This window comes from Saccostrea cucullata, unplaced genomic scaffold (genome assembly GCF_032062105.1).
Source record: "Saccostrea cucullata isolate Sc308-1 unplaced genomic scaffold, CSIRO_AGI_Scuc_v1 ctg451, whole genome shotgun sequence".
NCBI classification, from domain to species: Eukaryota; Metazoa; Mollusca; class Bivalvia; order Ostreida; family Ostreidae; genus Saccostrea; species Saccostrea cuccullata.
Genome location: NW_026930321.1, coordinates 91,993 through 114,100, shown reverse-complemented (window position 1 = coordinate 114,100; position 22,108 = coordinate 91,993). Strand labels below are relative to the sequence as shown.

The 22,108-nt window shown below is 32.7% G+C and overlaps 2 protein-coding genes and 1 long non-coding RNA gene across 5 annotated transcripts; 1 reads left to right on the top strand and 2 right to left on the bottom strand.

The window, feature by feature from the left end:
- Positions 1–13: 13 nt before the first annotated feature.
- On the bottom strand, positions 14–7,299 carry LOC134283733 (uncharacterized). The gene is made up of 3 exons (XM_062766211.1): positions 7,191–7,299; positions 5,264–5,514; positions 14–624 (listed from the first exon to the last, which is right to left on the bottom strand). Exons 1-3 carry the CDS (start codon positions 7,201–7,203, stop codon positions 406–408), a joined length of 483 nt encoding a protein of 160 aa, XP_062622195.1. The 5' UTR covers positions 7,204–7,299; the 3' UTR covers positions 14–405.
- On the bottom strand, positions 1,927–2,888 carry LOC134283719 (uncharacterized). Its single transcript, XR_009995548.1, has 3 exons — positions 2,828–2,888; positions 2,351–2,455; positions 1,927–2,181 (listed from the first exon to the last, which is right to left on the bottom strand). It is a non-coding gene; the product is annotated as an uncharacterized LOC134283719 (long non-coding RNA).
- Positions 7,300–7,510: 211 nt separating the features above from the next.
- Positions 7,511–21,056, top strand: LOC134283730 (extracellular signal-regulated kinase 2-like). 3 transcript variants are annotated; one of them, XM_062766204.1, is made up of 15 exons: positions 7,511–7,658; positions 9,073–9,171; positions 9,482–9,602; positions 9,817–9,947; positions 11,130–11,299; positions 11,470–11,609; positions 11,940–11,997; positions 12,304–12,438; positions 12,640–12,745; positions 12,898–13,117; positions 13,378–13,484; positions 13,953–14,030; positions 16,025–16,177; positions 17,252–17,410; positions 20,301–21,056. In XM_062766204.1, exons 1-15 carry the CDS (start codon positions 7,593–7,595, stop codon positions 20,490–20,492), a joined length of 1,935 nt encoding a protein of 644 aa, XP_062622188.1. In that variant the 5' UTR covers positions 7,511–7,592; the 3' UTR covers positions 20,493–21,056. The 3 variants fall into 3 exon arrangements, with proteins under 3 accessions (XP_062622188.1, XP_062622189.1, XP_062622190.1); XM_062766205.1 differs by lacking the exon at positions 13,953–14,030 and having other exon boundaries at positions 7,512–7,658; XM_062766206.1 differs by lacking the exon at positions 17,252–17,410 and having other exon boundaries at positions 7,513–7,658.
- Positions 21,057–22,108: the final 1,052 nt, after the last annotated feature.

Below are 22,108 nucleotides of genomic sequence, written 5' to 3'. Positions count from 1 at the left end.
TTTAAATTAATAAAACATATGAAAACTATATTCATCAATTTTGAATTATGATATATTTATACATTCATGCATAAAACAATTATTAATGCTTATATCAGCTACACCTCCTAAGATTTTCAATTTAATTCAAGTGTTAGTCTTTTGTGCATCTACTGCAAAATAAGTCTTCCTCTTTGTGCGGTGTTGTACTTCTTGCCTGGGGATATCTGTGTTCCCAATTATGAATTTCTTTGTCACCACAATACACAGTACATGTATTACTTATATGAATGAGAACAACTTCCACTGACTTATACTCAGATCAGGAACTGGCGCTAGTGCTATCTGTTGATAAGTATCACAGGTCCGCTTATAGGGTGGGAAATTGACAAGCACTTTTGATTCCACTTGTGAAAAACGCCACCATCATTTCACATTTTTCTCCATATTATACAGAAATCTAAACAAGCGAGGCCCATAAATACTTTCTGTGGGAGGCTGAACCTGGGCAAATCCCATTTTCTCAAAAAATGCAACAGCTTTTTCTGCACTTTGTACGCGGACAGGTCGTTTGATGACGTCCAACATGGACGTCATCGCTTTCTCCAAGAGTCGTCTGCCAACACCCTGCCCTTGGAAGTCTCCCTTAAAGCTGACATGAACTCTTAAAAAGGCATCAATTTTCATCTTTGTACGACTTACTACATTCCTGTACGCCTTTGTCCGCCATATTTCTTCGATTCCGCCATATTTAATCGAACATTTTTGGCCACCTGTACCTGCTATATATAGCCTTTTACAATTGTTTCACTTGAGTGATTTTCTATCCTGGCTGTCGACATGTGCACATCTCCGATAGCATAGTTTTTAGAAGTCAATAAACTGACCAATACATGTTTGAAAAGTAAAAATTCAACAAAAACTAGAACTATACCGAGAATTAAATTATTTTTGAATGCATTTGCTGCAATATAGAAAATACACTTTCACGGAATACATTCAAGTAGAGCAAAAATTCCATGCAGGTCAGTCGAGAAAACGCGTCAAACGCAGTGATAGAAATATTTACCTGAGTACTGCTATCGTTACATGGATGTGCACATGTCGAAAGAATTATCCTATTTTACTTTTATTGAAATATGCATCTCAGAAATCATGTATAATCCATTGCTAACTCAACAGTAAAAACTGCTTGGACACACGTGGTCCATGCCGATCATTTTATTTGGTCAGGGAAAATATCAAAGGTTGAAAGCGCCGTGGAGTTGACTGAAGAAAATGCAAATAATTTTTTTTTTAAAGAATAAACATTAATCTTGTCTGTAAATGAAATAATGTAAATAAAATTTTTGAAAACATGGTTTAACTTCATCAAATTTATAATAAAGCATGCATTATTACGAATCATTCACCTTTTGAAGATATGAAGATATTTTCCTGTGAAAGGGGGGGGGGGGGTAATAAAACATGCATAACATTCTCATAAAAATATTTTAAGAAAAACGTCTGAAACAGATCGGATTTCTTTATGATCAAATATATTCAAATAAATACTGTGTATTGGCTTTATTAGACCCAATATAATTTGATTTAAAGTTGTTTATAATTTTATGCACAATGAAAGAAAAAGTGAGCAAATTCACATACCCCACGCTCCCACAAAAGTCGAAGTGTTGAAATTCACAGAAAAAATAAAGGAATCGTAATTTCCTTGTAATATGCCCATATATACACATTGTATCCTAAATATCTGCAAAGTTTGACGAAATTGTGTGCAGCGGTTTATGAGGAATTGCCCTGACAAACTGTTCATCTTTAGGCTGTTTAAAGTTAATTCTACGTTTAACGTCACATCTAAAGTTCAAAACCTACGAGGGAGGGAGGAAAAAAATAAACAAACAAAATTTTCAAACAATTGTGAATTTATTCAAATTAACCTATTCAGTACATTAAAAACATTACAATTAAAGTAATATGAGCATTTAATTGATATGACACCTAAGATTAATTTTCCTAGCAGAGTTTTTCCTTAGTATGTAAATCAGTTTGAGTCCTATTGTAAGCAAAAAATGTAGTCTAAGACTGAATGTGCAGGAAAGTGGCTTTTAACTAGGCCTTAGTTGTCCTTTTGATTTATATTGCCACACATCCATGGTACCCTGGAGGCAAATGCTTCTTCTTGTGGGAATAGTTGCTCAATATCTACAATTAAAATTATTGATGACAATATTTAAAACTGTTCATGTTGAAATATCCTCAAATTTAATTATGTCGTATTTTTTCTTAGTACTAGATCTACTAGCATTAAGTTTTGAAAGTGTGAATACTAATATTTGGACCATACTGATAGCTGTTAGGTTATCTTTAATACCTTGAATTCCACACAAAAGACAGTATTCTTCACGTCTTGGAATACCCCAACCACTTTCCTTTTTTTCCTTCAATTGAAAGGCCCATTTCTTCGGTAAGCTTCTCCCTGCTCAAATGGTTATGACAAGTATTATCTTTTCCAAAAATTGTAGCTATTTGTAGGTACATAAATTATGAAGAAATCAATTAATTTACTCATCACTGTTCCTTTTGATTTTTACAGAAATATTTTTAATATGAAACATATTAAATAAGATTTGAATGATGCTTTTCACTGTATATAAATATTGGTTTTTGACACACTTTCCACTCAGTAAAAAAGTTTTTCGATTTTCTCCAAAATACAATGAAAAGTTCAGCCAATAATCACGAACTGAGAGTCTGTCAGTCTGTACATGTGATTCGAAGACTGACAAAAAATCAACAAACTAGACTTTGTCATTAACTTCAATCATAAAATCATCTATTTTTTACTTACATTTATGGTCCCAAGCTCTTTAATTCACTAGTTTTCTTTAATAAGACACCAACTGCCTTTATACTGCGGCTATCAAAGCACATTTTCTGTCAATACGGGAAGCAGAATTTAGTCGCTAATTGTAGAACCAAACCAGAACGGACATACGGAATTCCGAATTGTTTGTTTTTTTCAAAGACGAATTTCTCATAAACCTACGCGCGCGGGTGACGTTAAACATAGTTTTAATTTTAGACAGCCTTATATTCAAGATATCGCCAAAATCTAAACGTAAAAGTGCGGAAATTCCCGAAAAAATAAAGATTTCGGAATTTCCTGGTAATGTGCAAATACAGACACATTGACTCCTTTAAATATCTCGAAGGTTCGACAAAATTCTGTGCATTAGTTTATAAGAAGTTGCACTGACCAAAAAAAAAGGGCTGACTGATGGGTCCAAAACATTATACCTCACGCAACTTGTTGCGAGGGGTATAATAAACGAGTTTGATTCTGTGGTACAATGATAATGAAAATAGAATTTAATTTGAATTAAATTTCTAGACATAAATAATTAATGATTACTAGAAAAAGCAGATAAAATGAGAGAGGAAACCCCCCGCGAGGATTTCCGCATTCTTCCTACAATTACCTTTATAAAAATTCTATTGTCTTTTGTCCAGGTTCAGCATATACATGTAAGTGTTGGAACCGGGGGTGGCTTTTGTACAAATATATACTTAGTATAGACATTGAATATTGCTGTGTAGTCCCCCCCCCCGGGGGGTATCATTTAGTGAGCTCATTGCTCACAATACCTCTAGTTTCTCTTTCAATTTGGCCGTTTGGGTTAACTTCTCGTCCAAATTAAAATTATTATTCAATTTATGAAGTTTCGACATCCCGCCTGAAAAAAAAAATCCTTGATCTGTCCTTAAGCTTAATAAATGGACAGCACAAAGTGCATAGGATCTTATACCTATTATTGCTCTAAGAGATGGCTACAGAGTGAGAGAGAGGGAGAGAAAGAAAGAGAGAGAGAGTTCAATATACAAAAGAGTAAATAAAAATTATCCGTATTCAACCAGTGTCAAGATTCCCTACCCTAGCTTTTAAAATTATCTCCCAAATATTTTACAGAAATTATTTTTAAATATAAAAAAAAAAAAATAGCTAGACTATCAGGCAGGGATACTGAAATCTCGAAAGTCTCTCTTTAACACCATAATTATAAAACATTTATACATACCTCAAAATGCACATACATTTCAAAATTGAATTCGGCAGAGATGTCTGTCTTCCAAGAATATTTAGATTACGGTCATGTCAATTATTTTTGCACCCCCCCCCGCCTATAAAATCAAATGCCTAAGTGTCAATCTGAACAGGGGATGGCATTTCTTCGTGTGTTTGTGTGTTAAAGAACGTATAGATCTATGTACACATAAAAATTGTATTTTGGTTAATTGCTTTTAAGATTTGAAGTAAATAATTACCGTACATCAAATTACTTGGTTTAGATTAGAGATTAGTACTATAATAATCAGTTATAATTGACAAATGAATTTTGCGACGCAAACCAACTGCAGACTATATACATGACTTTGTATAGAATGTATATTAGAACTACATGTAGATAGACAATTCACAATTATAGCTTATGAATAGCAGTTATAATACCCCCCCCCCCCCCCCCTTCAGCCGCGCAAATACCAAATAACTTCTCTTTCCACTTGTGATATTTTCCCAGACCAAAATCTGATCAGCACGGACTAGGTGTATCGACGTGCTTGTCTGTACGGAGTAATGACAGTGTGTTTACTATTGAGCTTTTACGGAGTTTATTTCTTTTTTGTGATGCATATTTCAATAAATGGAATTCAGGGTGTATATCACTTGACTTGTGCACATCTTCGAACCGATGCAGTAACCTCATTACCAGGTATGGGTACGTTTACAGCGTTCGAGGCGTTTTCTCGATATGCACCAATTGCATAGGGGCTGCAAATCAAAGACGTTGGTTGTTTTGTGCCATTCAAATGATAATAATTTTAAAATGTGTTTGCAGATTTTACTGCTTTTTATTTCAAGTTTATTCTGCATAAATTGGCGCACTGTAAAAATACGTACTCGTGCATCTAAATTTCTCACCAAACTTGCATTTTTTTCTTTTGATTCAAATCAATAATTATTCAGAAATATGATTATTACTTTGTTTATAGTGGTTTTGAAATGTCTTGGTCTTCTTATTTGTTCTCATATATGCTTTACCATCGGAGATGTGCACAAGTCGATACCAAAACCAAAAAATCATTCAACTGTAACGAGCGCATTGGGGTATACATCGTTACAATGAGACAAGGTATCTGAAAGAAATATGGCGGAATACGGCTATCGTTGGTATGAAACAAGTCGTACATAGATGAAAATGTTGCGTTTTTAAGAATTCATGTCAGCTTTAACAAACAAAAAAGCTATAACGTGGTAAAAATCGGAGTCAAACGTTGCATCAGGTTCCTCTAAACTAATGTCAGCTGTTTTGAAGCATATACTACCAATAAGAGTTGTTTTTCCGTATAGAGTTTCGTACGCAAAGATGACTTGATGTTCTTCAGGTATGTCGAACACTTCTCCACTGACATCACGTGAAAGTTGTCTAAATTTAGGTCGAGAGCGAAATCGTTGCTCTTCCTTAAGCGTTACTTTACCTGTAAAAAAAAGTACACATTAATTTACTTCTTACTTGTTATAAATGAACTTTAAAAATGTCATACTTGGGATATGAATGGTAAAATGGGATACTTTTCTAAAAATAAATCTTTTTTTTTTTTTTGATAAGCCAAAAATTCCAAATCAAACAAAAAAAAACAAACAAAAAACAAGCAAACAAGGGCACCGAGGCAAATTACGTCTCTTCCGTTTTGCACAGGACATAACCCACATAAACACACACACGGTTGTGTTACTATATCCCCTCCAACTCCGCTGCAAGAGAAAAAACCCGTTTGGGTGGGTGAATGGGGGGGTTTGAACATTTTGCAACCCGCTTTTCTTCAGATAAACTACAGCTGGTAAATGTAAAGGTTAAACTAGACTACAGACTATACAATGTAATGGCTCATGCAACCGATTTTCGACAGTTTAGGTTTTTTCTTTGGAATGTCCAAGGCAATTGTTTGGTCATTAATTATATAAAGTTCATAAATAGAGAACGACGAAATGGTAAAATTGTTAAGTTTCCATGAAAAACTAGTTTGCTGTAAAAGTAGTTGAAATAGGTTTTTAGTATTATTGAAATTTTATCACCAGATCAAACGCATCGATTAAGATGGTGATATTTCACACTGTATATTTTCATTATATAAACGTTAAGTAAGTCTCCACTGTAGAAAATATTCACTGAAAGTCCGCCCCCCTACCTACTTTTTGTTGAAGTTAAGTAACAAAGAGTAATGAAGTATGTTGTAGAATATTTGCAAATATTTGTTACTGAAAGAAGTTGCCCCCCCCCCCCCAGGAATTTACCAAACAAACAGAGCTCTACAAAAAGTGGATGCTATTACTGAGGATCAAATATATAATTTCTTAGTTCTTTCAGGAAATAATCTATCCCCAATTCGTACGAACATGACAAGAATAGGCTTTAAAAATTAGCTTATAGGCCGAGCACTTTGATATTAATCGAATCACACGTTGAGGCTGTATTGACAAAAATACCAAGTACTTAGGCTATCACTTTTCAACTGCATGGTCACACTCACACACTGAATTTTATATCAAAAGACAGAAAAAATCGTATCAGTCTGTTTACGTATTTTAAATTTTTACCGAAAAAAACCTGTGCGTGAAAGGGGGCTTTTAACAGACTTACCTAGTAATTAAGCTAATGAAGAGACATTATTCCCTACTGCTGTATTTTTTTTTCAAATAAACAGATTATATATTATTGCTCGGAAAAAAAGATAATTAATTTTTAACATCAAGTATCAACTGCTTGAAATGTACAAAGAGGGAGAACTCTAGAAAACATATTTTATTGAAACATTTCTTTAATTTAAGCATATTAAGTTTTTTATTTCTGTTTTTTCTTTCATCATTAGAAAAAAAAAGAAACGAAAAAGAATGAAAGAAATGAGAGGAATATGTACGCCTGCAAGAGAGATGAACAATGCGAGATCCACTCCTCGGGCACATCATCATGGTGATAAAAATAAAATGGCGACGAGACCATCCAACATTGCAATTTGGATTACCACTATAGCTTCATATGTGTGCTGAATATACGCCAAGCATGGCGATAAAACAAACAATGATGCTATTCTGATTTAGAAAAAAAGTAAGAGACTGCACTCGACAGCCATACAAACTGGCAAAAAAGCTCTACCTGAATACGTCATTTTCCCGCCATTTATGGATCTTCGTCTTCACTCGGGATAACTCGGGTAAAAACGTAAAAGCGCATTATTTTTCCATAACAACAACACAAAACTTCGCAAAACCCTTTACGTCATCAAAAGATGGGAACCGGGCACTTTCTTCGCAAAATTCATACGCCAAATAAATTTATTCCTCTATTTATCAATTCCGTGATTAAAGTTATGTAAGATTAATCACTATTATAAAACACTACAAAATGAAGGATTTTGGGAGGACCAAACTTCAAATTGTCATATGATTTCTTAAACATTACAGCAGACTATTTTTATTTGCGGATTAATTGTTCTAGGTGATTTACGTCTGATAATGGTGGCCAAGTAAACTGCGAGAGTCTTTCAAGAAAACAGCCATGAGTTCAGAAATAGAGCCCCATATTACCAAAAAGTATGAAATCAAGAAACGGTTAGGAAAAGGGGTGAGTGACTTTGAAGAAGTTTTGACTGTATTTGATAAGATTACTTTTTGAATTGGTTTTGTAGATTGGTAACGAGGTACGCTTTCGTCTCGATCTCGGACTATACCAGCAGAAAAATTACCTAAAACAAACGTTCTATTAAATCTACCCTTCATTCTCTATATAAAAATCAACAAGAACTCCGGATCGAACGGAAGTATGTGTTAGTACATGTATAGATTTCATGATGTTCATTGATGACTTCATCTAAAAACGACAAACATAGTCAAAATTATGCTTTGAATATTTGTTACAATTTTAATCTTGTTTTCCTATAATAAATATAAATGTTGTATTTTGGCGCATTGTCAAATTTTGCAAATCATTAACATGACTAATAAGCACTAAGCTTATTGACATATCTTTTATGTGACTGAAATTTATATCTGAATGAAATATGTATTATCCTTTATTATTAATGTATCACCTCGCTCCTTTATACTTAATGTTCTTAAACAGAATTACAAATAGAAAGAAAATTAAATATTATTAGTTATTAATAAAAAAAACTAATTTAAGTAATGGGAAAGGAAACATGTCAGAAGTTGCATGTTAATACTCCGGAATATTTTATACGACTATGGACTCTTTCAGTGATGAATATGGTTTGTTTTTCACCAGCTGCAGAACTGTAGCTTTCCGAAGAAATATATTTATTATCAAACAGGAGAGCTACATCGGTGCCACCCACTGATGAAAATGTAATAATTATTGCGCACAAAAAATGGACTGGTTCTTGATTTATTTCTCACTGTTTTTAAAACTGCTATCTAAAAATATTACTAAACCTGTGTTCCTAACATATTCCTTTACTGTTTCCCTGTAAGACATTGAAACGTTTTGATTTCAAAATTTAAAATTAAAATTTGTATGTTGTTAAACGTTCCACACAACTACAAAACATTTTGAAAATATAATCCAGTGATAGTCTTCTTTAACATTTTCTGCTCAGATAGTCATAGCTGGCTTTGGTCATTGCAACCATTATTTACAACATTGTTTAAGGTGTTGCTGCTGCAAACTCACTAACCATCCAGTAAATATGTGTTGGTTCAAATCCTGAGTGAATATGCAATTTTTTGAACCGTTTATCTACCAAATGATTCCACAGTACTTTACAAATTAAACATAATCACTTGTTTAAAAGAGTAAGTAAGGTTGCAAAAAGCTTTATTTCAGGAAAGCATAAGGTTGAAAAGCATAATGTAATTAGTGTAAAATTATTAGTTTAATTCTACTTTTTCAGTTCAAGTGTTGAGTGGACTGGTATTTTAGATTCCAAAAACAGCACAGATTTCTAATGTAAACTCACAGCTTTCTTCAGTGAATTGTGTTTCTTTATTAACATGTTATACTAGTATTTTTTTCTTCTCAGGCTTATGGCATTGTCTGGAAGGCAGTGGATAGAAGAACTGGAGAAGTTGTGGCTGTCAAGAAAATCTTTGATGCCTTTAGAAATCAAACAGATGCACAGGTATGTTTCATGGCTCATCACTCTCCAGCCCTGAGATTAAATTTCAGGTTTTCTGATCACAATTTGTTTATCTGTTCATCACAGTTGTTCTTTATGTGAAAAAAAATTCTTCCTAAAAAAAAAAAAAGCTGATAAAATTTTCTTTTAATCATCCAAACAAGAGCTCTAAATTCCTTTAAAATTTAAAACCAGTAAGATTGTAACCATCAACAATTGAATAATATAGCATTTTACAATGTGCAAGAACAATATCACCCATGAGTAGGTGTGCTTTATACAATTTTTGTAATTACCAGTACTTCTTTTTCAGAGAACATTCCGAGAAATCATGTTTCTTCAAGAATTTGGGGACCATAACAACATCATAAAATTACACAATGTGATCAAAGCAGAAAATGACAGGGACATCTACCTTGTCTTTGAATTTATGGGTAAATCATTTCAATATTTTTATTCATTTATGTTTATGACCATATGAAATTGGTATACCATTATAAAAAGAATCTTAACTTTAATTGTGATAGATAAGATATTTTTAATGGTTCCCGAAGTTTTGACTGTATTTTTCTTTGCAGGGTATTTTGTTGCCAGAAAGTTTACTTTTAAAAATTACATTCTGAAATTTGAAATTATTGTTTATAACAGAGACTGATCTTCACAATGTCATAAAAAGAGGGAGCATTCTGAAGGATGTCCACAAACGTTACATCATGTATCAACTGTTCAAAGCCACCAAGTACCTCCATTCTGGCAATGTCATACATAGAGACCAAAAGGTATGTCATGATAGAGACCAACATAGAGACCAAAAGGTATGTCATAGGTAGAGACCAACATAGAGACCAAAAGGTATGTCATGATAGAGTCCAAAAGGTATTTCATAGATATATTATACATAGAGACCAAAAGGTATGTCATGATAGAGTCCAAAAGGTATTTCATAGATATATTATACATAGAGACCAAAAGGTATGTCATGATAGAGTCCAACATAGAGACCAAAAGGTATGTCATAGGTAGAGACCAACATAGAGACCAAAAGGTATGTCATGATAGAGACCAAAAGGTATTTCATAGATATATTATACATAGATATATTATACCAAAAAGGTATGTCATGATAAGAGTCCAAAAGGTATTTCATAGATATATTATACATAGAGACCAAAAGGTATGTCATACTTAGAGACCAAAATGTATGTCATAGAAAGAGTCCTAAAGGTATGTCATACATAGAGACCAAAAGGTATGTCATACTTAGAGACCAAAATGTATGTCATAGAAAGAGTCCTAAAGGTATGTCATACATAGAGACCAAAAGGTATGTCATACTTAGAGACCAAAATGTATGTCAGAGAAAGAATCCTAAAGGTATGTCATACATAGAGACCAAAAGGTATGTCATACTTAGAGACCAAAATGTATGTCATACTTAGAGACCAAAAGGTATGTCATAGAAAGAGTCCTAAAGGTATGTCATACATAGAGACCAAAAGGTATGTCATAGATACAGACCAAAAGGTATTGTTATTGTTTCAGCAATAACTGTAAATACATATAGACCAAAACAGCAAAAGGTATAATTGATATCATTTCTGCAATAGCTACACATTAATTTTCTGGTTATCATTATTGTATACAAAGAAGTTTTTATCCCTTTGTCCTTAATGCAAGTGGGTAAATTTTAAATATGGTAGTTTCAAAGAAGACAGCATTATATTTTAAACCTTGTCTGTCATGGCAAATTTTAAAATGGGGTAAAACTGTCTACGAGTATGAAAAGTCAAATATCACATGGAGTAAAATATTTGCTGTACATATGCAGTATCTAAGAAATATAATTGCTGATTTTCAATGAAAGTTCTAGAGAAAAGGCCACTGAAAATAAATTGAATATTAAAGATCATTTTATACTGATATCATGGAGATATGTTCAATGTTGAGTTAATGTTTTTCAGCCATCCAATATATTACTGGACAGTGAGTGTGTTGTTAAGGTCTGTGATTTTGGACTTGCCCGCTCGCTGACCCAGATTGGTGTGGATGCTGAGACAGGAGACCCAAACCTGACAGAATACGTGGCCACTAGGTGGTACCGGGCCCCAGAAATCCTACTGGCTTCTCACAGGTACTGCATAAATACCTACTCCAAAATAAATCACCTAATGCATGTCATCAGAATTTTTTAAAAATATGACTTATTCAAAAATATCTCAGTTACAGAGATGAATTATGGTGCTTTTTGTATTTTTGTTGTATTGTTCTTATTGATAAAACTATTTTGGATGTGGATTTCAGGTACACAAAGGGTGTGGACATGTGGTCCTTGGGTTGTATCCTTGGGGAAATGTTGGGAGGGAAACCGCTTTTCCCTGGATCCTCTACTTTGAACCAGATTGAGAAAATTATGAGTACGATTCCTTTGCCATCTAAAGAAGGTATGGTTCAAACTGAAGCTTGTATACATTAAAAATGTACTTTTTTTTTCCTTTTACGACATTTTAAAAAATTTCACTTATTTCTAGAATGCAATATTCTGTCCTAATTTATTTTGTTAGTTTTTAATGGCTTTGAGATCTGTATAATTTATTAAGGAACCCATAGCTGGAAGCTAGATTAGCCCTTATTTTTAAAAAGAAATATTAATTGTTTTGTTGACATTATTTATGATATTCTGTGTGAATACATCATTGGAGTTTGTATCTTTTATGTTAAAAATTTGTAAATTAATAATTATATGCATTGAACTTATAAATTAAATTTTTCAGACATTGACAGTATCAAGTCAGCTTATGGTGCTTCTATTCTAGAAAAAGCTACACTAAAGTAAGTACAATTTAGTATTGAATTTCATCATTAGTGCTTCTTGTAATTTTAATATTAGTAAAGTTTGATTCAAATAAATGGATACTTTTGTTTTTCTGGTATGTTATTCAGAGGGAAGTAAAATAATGCAAATAGCATTCACATGGACCTAATGTATTAGATAATTTAATTTGCAGTTAGTTAATTTAAATTGAATCAAAATTTCCTATGTGAATCTGGATCAAATTTACTTCACAGAAGCTTGTGATTGTTTTGAATTAAACTCACCATGTGAACAAGGCATTAATATATGGCATTTTTTATCAGGTCTAAGAAATCATTAGAAGAGCTGTTACCAGATGCCCCTAAAGATGGCATAGACCTCCTAAAGAGACTGCTCCTGTTTAATCCAGACAAGAGGATTACTGCTGATGAGGCCCTTAGACATCCATATATCTCCAGGTATGATCATAGCAAGTCCAAATATCCAGTAATAAAGCATATTATACCTTAAATGAGTATAAATAAATATATTATAATGAATGTAAATAATGTATAATACTGTGCATCTGTAGCAGTAGACAGTTTCATGTACATGTTCCGGTATATCATCAGGAAAACAAAGCTGTTTTTGTAAATCCCTACAATTTCTGACATTCCCAGGTTCCACAATGCTGCAGAGGAGATCTCATTGAATTATGATGTTGTTCCCCCGCTGAGTGATGACGTTCAGCTGACAGTGGAGGAGTATAGAAACAAATTATATGAGGTAATGAGTCAAAACTGACTGAGAAAAGTATGGGGGAGTGGGAAAATGGTCTTAGGAATATTGTTTACTGATAAAAAGAGGGAAAGTATATACTCAGTCAGTAGAACATTACTTTTTTCTGTTATATTGTCAACATATCTGTGTGATTTTAGATGATAATTCAGAAGAAACAGGAGAGGAGGAGAAGGCGACATGAGATCCGCAGTGCACAGCAGCTGAGGGAGTCCAGCCCTGAGGAAAATCCTCCTCCCAGTGAACCATTTCAGAAAGAGAACACAATGCCTGCTAAGTTTTCATCCTCCAAATACAACAAGCCCGTGGCCGAGGTGCATCCCAGCTCAGCCCCCCACCACCAGTCCTCCTTCACTTCAGGTCAGGGCTTAAACCTCAAAATAAAAGGGTGTCAGTACATAGTCAATGATAATGTTACCAATTTTCCTGTTGATTTTAGAAGTATGGTGAATAAAAATAGGAAAATGAAAAAGATTGTTATAAGACCATGAGAGAATTTTGAGATAATTAACAGAAATTCATATATTTACAATATGATCACAGAAAAAGTGGTGATGGGGGTTTGTTGAATCTTCCAAAAGACTTCACACTTATTAGATGAACCTTTGTCTTTTTTACAGCTTTTGGGAGGACAACACACACTGACTCAAAAGACATGAGGTCGAGGCAGCAGAGCCGACAGAAGACGTACGACCAGATTCCAGCCTCACATTCCAGTACTGCTGCTGTAAGTCAGGACAAACTGTCACTCAGGGGGCGGTACTCTGTACTTACTATATAGATAATACTTCATCCTGTATCAATCTGGTGTTTCTGAAAGATTTTTCTTTCAACAAATCAATGATGCATTCTGTCTAGCCAGCTATATTTGTTTAATAAATACTAGATAGCAATGGAAAAGATGGTGGTATCTCTGGGGGTCACATAAAGATGTCAATGAGAGAAATAACTTGTCTGGGGAAATTAACATACCTGGTATACTGATTTAATGGGCTTTTGTTAGGAAATATTGTATCATGAATAAAAAAAAAAATTCACCAAGCTGATTACTTATAGATGAGCTAACATGCATGTACGTTAATCAATTTCTTATTTTTTGCCTATTTTGAAAAGATGGGGGTGAGCTTAACGTATATTTTTGAAAGGAGTTAACATTCCAATCATTGGGGTAAAGTTTACCTATGTATTGACACAGATGCAGTTGTATGACATTTTTGTTCGGGCACAAAATCCAAGACTTCAAACAAACCCATTCCTATTGGGTAGAAACCAGGTGAGACAGGTCTTCTGATTGGCTGGATTTCAGGCAGAGCTTACTCATATACGACTAGCATGGCCGTTAGCTAGATCTCACATTTCCTGTCTTGTGTATTTGTATCTTGTCCGCCCTAACTTCTATACACACATATTTTAAATATTTACCTTTTAGTTTTTTGTTTTTTTTTTTAACCCCATTTATGAATTTATTTCATGCATTTCTTGCCTCCAGTAGTTTAATAAAAATGGTATCCAATATTTTGTGCAGAAGTCATTTTTCATTGAGGATATTGTATTTTGACCTAATGAAATAAAACTTCGTCTATTATTAAATAGAGGGTCAGTTTTAAGCTGAATTTTATTTAAAAGATAATTTAATATGTGTGTTCTCCTAATACTTTTGTTGTGATCCTTTAGAATAGACAGGATGTGTCATTAATACTTTAATACTTATATATATAAAAAGCTATTTAGAAAACTAGATAATATGTTATGGTTTTTAGCTCTACTGGTCAGAGACCAGAAGAGCTTATGCGATAGTAATGTGTCCGGCGTCCGTCCGTCTGTCCGTCTGTCTGTCTGTCTGTCTGTCTGTCTGTAAACAATTTTTCAAAATGCTACTCCTCCTACAGTTTTGATCTGATTTCAATATAACTTGGCATATAAGTAGACTATACTAAGATACATAATTCTGTGTATCGGATTTTGATTTCGACGAACGGTGTTGGCATTGTTACTAAAAATAGAAATTTCTGTGAAATTCTTTAAAATGCTACTTCTCCTACAGTTTTGGTCTGATTTCAATATTACTTGGCACACAAGTAGACTACACTAAGATACATAATTCTGTGTATCGGTTTATGATTTCGACGAACGGTGTTGGCGTTGTTACTAAAAATAGAAATTTCTGTGAAATTCTTTCAAAATGCTACTCCTCCTACAGTTTTGGTCTGATTTCAATATAACTTGGCACACAAGTAGACTACACTAAGATACATAATTCTGTATATCAGTTTTTGATTTCGACAAACAATGTTGGCGTTGTTACTAAAAATATAAATTTCTGTGAAATTCTTTCAAAATGCTACTCCTCCTACAGTTTTGGTATGATTTCAATAAAACTTGGCATATAAGTAGACTACACTAATATACATAATTCTGTGTATCGAATTTTGATTTCAACGAACGGTGTTGGCGTTGTTACTAAAAATAGAAAATTCTGTAAAATTCTTTCAAAATGCTACTCCTCCTACAGTTTTGGTCTTATTTCAATATAACTTGGTATATAAGTATAAGACTACACTAAAATATATAATTCTGTGTATCGGTTTTCGATTTCGACAAATGGTGTTGGCATTGTTACTAAAAATAGAAATTCTGTGAAATTCTTTCAAAATGCTACTCCTCCTACAGTTTTGGTCTGATTTCAATATAACTTGGCACACAAGTAGACTACACTAAGGTACATAATTCATTATATCCGTTTTTGACTTCAATGAACATTATTACCTTGGTTAATAAAGATAGCAATTTCTGTTACTCTCAAAATGCTACTTCAAATACAGTTTTAGTCTGATTATAATATAATGTGGCATACAAGTAGACTACACTAAGAACATAAAGAGACTTATTCAAGGATCATTATTCTCTTTTTTGCTAGTGTAAAGTTTCATTTCCCAACTGCTTAAGTACTTTCCTCTTCCTTTGCTATAAGTACAGACCAGTAGAGCTTCAGTCTCGACAGAGACTTCTGGTTCCTTTCTTTATATGCTATGGGTGATATGTCCTTAAAGTACAGAGAACTTAAACCAATGAAAAAGGCTTGGATTTATTAATGAATATTTATGTATTATATCATCAGAAATTTTAGAATGTGAAAATTTTGACTAAATAACAGAGAACAAAGATATAAAGCCAATAAAGACTTTTCTATAAAGGTTTTGATTAATTTTAGAATGATATTCTGACATTACATGTTTGTAGGTTTTAATGAGATGATCTTTTTTGTAGATGCAGGATCCTTATCCCCCCATATCAAAGAACCGACAAACATCGGCCCCCGCGGCCACAAGAGCTGGATCTCGACCCACCTCTAAATATGGTAATCAGCCATCCATGACAAAAGACGACCGAGGAGGATTATCCGTCACCAGCTCTCGACTGGTAAGTCTCGGCCGGGACTTTATATGTTGCATGAGAGATTCTATCAGATATTGTACTGAGTCCTCAAAATTAGCTCCTACTCTCCCTGTCTCTTTGGTTCAGTTAATGTGCTGCTTTTAATTAGAGGAAATTTACACTGGTTTTCCAAGGAAGTCTTTCTGATTTCCAGGTAATGCCATTAATTAAATACCCAGCATTAAAACCTCTCTCCCTTCTCTTTCAGTCTGGTAGCAAAAAATAGCGTATGTTGACATTGAATTCACATACACAGATTATCCTTTGATTGCCAGTGATTTCTGAACTTAGAAAATGCTATTGATTTGTTCTGTGATTAACTTTCAATCTTTATTTTCCTTTTTGTTGTTAGGAATTATCAGGATGTGATTCACTTGCTTTGTAAATTGTTGGCTTTGTTTTGTTATTCCTCCAACTAACAAATGAAGGGTTTTTTTGTTTTTTTTTTTATTAAGGACCACAAACAAGAATTAGAAACAAGTTATTGAATTGAATCATAGGGGATTCAATTTTTATATTCTGCCACTAATAATGATTTTATTTTTGTTGATGTGATATGTCATCCTGATAATTTCTTATTGACATGTGTATGCAGTGTTCAGGCTAGATATTAACCCACTCTAACTTTCCTATTTCTTGAAGTGTGTGCGTCACTATACACCTCTTCATCTTGTTTGTTTTTGTTACCTCCCTTTGTGTTGATTCTAACATTGTTCTGGGTGAATCCATTATTTGGGCTCATTTTATCAACCAGAAGCCTGATAAAAAAAACTCTTCTTGCGTATTGTTTCATGTGCTTTTCTGGCCTGAATACTGTTTAGGTGCCATTTTATGTGTATTTTTTCAACACTGTATAGGGTAAATATTCTTTAGCCTTTTTTGTAAATAGAGAATTGATCTCAATACTTTTGGATAAAGGTGTAGAAGCTGGCAAGCAAACTGAATTTAGAATTTGAATGGGAGCAAGATTTGATCCAAAGCACTGAATAAAAACCCTATACAGCAACTTTGAAAAAAATTAAAATTCAGGTAACATGATCATGCGGATTTTCTCTACAGTTAGGCATTGGTCGGTTGATAAAATGTGCAATGGACCCACCACTACCACCCATAAGATCTTCATATCAAGCATATCGTGATTCGTACCATGACCCATATCAGCGTGGGGGTGGTAACTCGTACCATAATATATTCTACGATTCATATCAAGAGGGGGATGTAAGTGCAAGTGTGGCTGATGCTTTGTGCTCTTCTTCTAATCATGCACACATACATGTTGGTTGTAGTTTGCAGCTATCATAAACACTGCACAAAAATGTTAGCTAAAGATTTATAGATGAAGAATTTGATATTTTACCATTTTCAATATTCCCATCCAATTAGATAATAGATATATTTTACATTTTAAATCATTTCAGTGTCATCTAGGAATAACATTCTAATAGTTAACCACATTACCAGTTATCCTTCAAGTTATTTTCTGAACCAGAGCTATGGGTCAATGATCATCAGGGTCAAACCTTGGTCATGACAAAATTATGTCACTGAAAAATAGTTCCAACTCTTTCTTCACCAAGCACTATAATCTTGAAGTGAAATTTGGGGGTCTTTTGGATTATACCTTTAAAAAAAATCAAGGTTTTTATGTCATAGCAGTTGTTAGCAAAAGAAAGATTCCTCACTGTTTGATGGTCCTGGGTGCCAAGTAAAGGTCTAAATTTGAGGTACTAGCTATAACAGTATAGTAAAGTCCTATATGAATGAAATATTCTTGCAAGGAAAATATTAAAAGCTACAGACAATAAATTTTCAGATACATATAGACATCATTCAATATTATGAAATCTCATTTCTACCCTAGTTCTATCTAATTTTCAAAATTTGAACTATGGACAAATAAATATTAAAGCTAGATCCTAGGTACCTCTGTACAGGTTTGCATTAACTTCAATACATGATCCATTGCTATGAGGGTGTTTTTCATCATTTGTTAAATTGTAGAATAGAGCTTTTACTTCTGTTTATAAAATGTGTGTTGAATGCTCTGGATTTGTTTGATTTGGCATTACACATATTCATATTCTTAATTTTATTATCTCAGACTCCCAGATATTTCCAATGTTTGTGACCTTCTTAACATCTTTGAGGTATTTGAGATATTGAAGTTTGACTGTATAAAACAGTACAAATTATAATAGAATCTTTTGAGGGGAAGGATTTGTATTTTACAACATTGTGATGTGGTGCCTCATGTTTTATGAATTTATTCAAAATGAGTAAAACTTCAAATAATGATTTAGCTTTCAGCTATATAGCACCTGTGACATCAACTATTTTTATGCGCCCGGATCGATAGATCTGAGGCGTATATTGTTTTTGTCCTGTCTGTCTGTCTCTCTGTTTGTTTGTTTGTTTGTTTGTCCACAAACTTTAACCATTTCCATAACTTTTGAATCATGAAAGATAGAAACTTCATATTTGATATGCATACTCCACTAATTAAGCTCTTTCAAATGACACCATGTTCAATGACTTTCTGACCTTGAGTGTGACCTATATGCTAAAAATAGCTTTTTGTCTGAAAACTTTAACCTTCCCCATAACTTTTGAACCATGAAAGATAGAGACTTCATATTTGGTATGCGTACTCCACTAATGAAACTCTTTCAAATGACACAAAGGTCAGTGACCTTGTGACCTTGACTGTGACCTATATGTTAAAAATATCTTTTTTGTATGCAAACTTTAACCTTCGCCATACCTTTTGAACCATGAAGGATAGAGACTTTATATTTGGTATGCTTACTCAACTAATAAAGCTTTTTTAAATGAGCCAAGGTAAATGACCTTGTGACCTTGACTGTTACCTATTTGTTAAAAATAGCTTTTTCCAATTTTGTTGCTGCCGGGCGCATAGTGTTTTACAAACACATCTTGTTACCATATGATATGAATGTATATTTTTCTGTTTTATTGAACAGTGATTAAATTTTGCAGCCCTGACTTTGGTCCTCCAATCATAACATTCAAATTTTTATGTTTTTTGGTTTTTGTTTTGGTTTTTTTGTTTGGCTGTCTGTGCTATTGGTAACTATGACGAAACAGGATTTTAATATTTTGATATAATATTTGATACATTTTTGGTAGAAGCACATTTAGAAATACAGCATATGATATAGAAATAATACCGTCATAAGTTACATTTTAACCAATTTTGCATGATGCAGTTTATTAATTTAAAAAAAGAAATAAAGAAATGCTTCATAAGTGCTTATTACTTGATATAAATATTTTATATAACAGATACTGGTAGATTTTTCTTTCCACGTCTTGATCCCTGTAGACTTCATGTAGTTCCCATGTTAAAATCACAGGAAATTTATTAAAATTCACTACATGTTATTGTTGAAAACACTAAAATGTACTTGTGTAATTATTAAATTTATCATAAGATGTAATTAAAATTTACTAGATGGAATAAAATTTACTACATTGAAATAACATTTAAAATGACTTACAAATTCACTCCATTTAATTTACTGTAAACCAACTATTATTCGTGTCATCTTTTATTTGCAATTCATCAGTGTGAAATCAATCTTCGACGATCAATTTTCACAAGAGAAGAAATATGCTCTACAAATACAAAGCAAAATAAATTATTAATATTTGTGACTAAAAGTAAGTCAGGAAATTCATGGATATTTCTTGCAGGGGAATAAAAGTTGATTTACAGTAATTGCTGTGTTTTTGCAATTTAAATTCACTGCATTGCAATTGGAGTAACAGATCTGTGGCAACATACATACATTACTTAAGAGCATTACATGTAAAGGGAGGAGTTGCTATATTTTTTTTAAATTTCATTATTGTTTTTCTTGCATGAAGCCAATATTCCCAATAATTTAAAATAGGCTCTTTTGCAAATTATTTTCCATTTTTTTTAAATTGATTTTCTTTATAAGAGTTTATTCTTTTTTTTTAATATTGTTAAGAATTGAAATCTATCCTCTAATAGAAATTTAATTATATACATATTATTATATATTCTTGAGTAAATAGAACTGATTTCTGTCAGTAAAGTTTGATGATTTTTTGTTATTTTAAGGTACCAGGACAAAGGCCAGTATCTGCTACAACCCAGAAACAGAAACCAATCTATGGAAAAAAGCAGTTCAACAATGCAATAAATAACCCTTCCCATGGTGCCCCTAAAGCTTACTTTGGAAGCTACACCCAGAACGTGGGAGTTATCTCCTCCTCTGGACTAGCCGCTTTACAGGGAGGTAAAAAATCATGATGGTCTTCTGCAGAGCACTCCGTCTCCATGGAAACATATCTGCTGTGTACTTATTATCTGGCCAATCAAAATTCATCAGGTTTTGAGATTTTCTGTTAGACTGTCTAGTGGATCTTTAGAAATAAGACTTGGTAATTTATAGTACAATACATTTTTCTGGAAATATTGATTTTGTGTAAAGTGTATGTCTAATATACAGGCATAGACATTGAAAATTATTTTGATATTTTAAACAAGAGACATTGCAGGGATTATATTGGAGTGGAATATCGTGAACATGCTTACTCAGATTGCCATACAGAAGTTTAATCAGTTTGGATGGTACTTCAATATTCTGCATTTAATGATCTCTTTAAATGTTTCTGTATCCAGTTATTTCACTCAGTTTATCTCCCTTCACTCTTTGCACTTTTCATGAAATGTCTAATGTACTTTATCATCTACAACATTTTAGAAGTTGGGTTTCAGTAACTTATTGTACAAAAAGATTATTGCTCTAATACATGTTTAAGTACTTAGAGTAACTGAGTGGGATTGTTTCTTCTTAATCTTTGCAACTGAAGAAATCTTTACAATTAATAAAGAATTTTGTGGGTTTTTTTTTCTAAAGATCTACATTAATAAAATTAAACCCTAGATTTTTTTCAATGTTCTTTATTTTTAATGAATACAAAACATCTTGAACTTTCAGAAAAAAATTGATTAAAAATTTTTTTTTTAAAAATCATTTGCATTTTTGTAGATTATTGAGAAATATATCCCTTGTTATAATGTGTTCATTAGCTTGTACATAATAGCATTTCTTGCATGATGCAACCATCCAAGGAAACCTCATCATATAGCAGTATTAAACCCATTGACGTACATAACACAACATTCCAAAAAAAGTCTGGTTTGCAAGGTTATTAATAATGCTAGAGCAGTTTGGTTTGTAAAAGGTTGTTTGTTAGAATTTGGAAATAGTGTCAAAATTCAAACATTAATGTTTTTTGACATAAATGGAACAAAGTCCAGTTAAATGAGCTGGATTCTTACTTAAAGTTGTCACAAGTTGATGTTTTTATTGCCATTTTTTTAATCAATGATGTGTTTAAATGAATATCATTGTAACATGTTGCAATGTTGATACAGTTTTATCGTATAAAATTGTTATTCATGCTTAAATTAAAATTATAATCATTTGCATATTTAAGAATATACATTAAATGATGTGTATGTAAAGTAATCATATTTATGAAATATTTATTGTGAGTTTTTGTTAAAATCATATTCATATACATGTAACATTTATTGTGTGATTGATTTTTTAGTTGTATTTGAACATGTATTGCTTGCATGCTTTTTTTTTTTTTCATTTTACCTCCTTTAAATAGATTGATGAAAAAATGACTTATTGTGTGTGAAGTTGTGCGAAAGAATCCAGAAACATTTTTATGTCATGTGAATGCATGTGAGAGCATGTTGTTTTTTTTAAATCTCTCTCTAATCACTTTTCCAAATCAGTTTTGATTTTAAAATACTTTTTTAGAATAAAAAAAAAATCTTATGGTTCATTGAAGTATCACCCATTAACTAATAGATTTCAGGTAACATCATTTGGGGGGGGGGGGAGTTGA

Bases quoted from the DNA above. Each gene is read 5' to 3' on its own strand.
- LOC134283733 (XM_062766211.1), bottom strand. The intron at 625-5,263 runs GCTGACATGAAT...GTCAGCTTTAAG, and splicing joins TAGCTTTTTTGTTTGTTAAA to GGAGACTTCCAAGGGCAGGG.
- LOC134283730 (XM_062766204.1), top strand. From the start codon at position 7,593: ATGAGTTCAGAAATAGAGCCCCATATTACCAAAAAGTATGAAATCAAG. The intron at 9,603-9,816 runs GTAAATCATTTC...TGTTTATAACAG, and splicing joins CCTTGTCTTTGAATTTATGG to AGACTGATCTTCACAATGTC. The intron at 14,031-16,024 runs GTGAGACAGGTC...TCTTTTTTGTAG, and splicing joins TCCTATTGGGTAGAAACCAG to ATGCAGGATCCTTATCCCCC.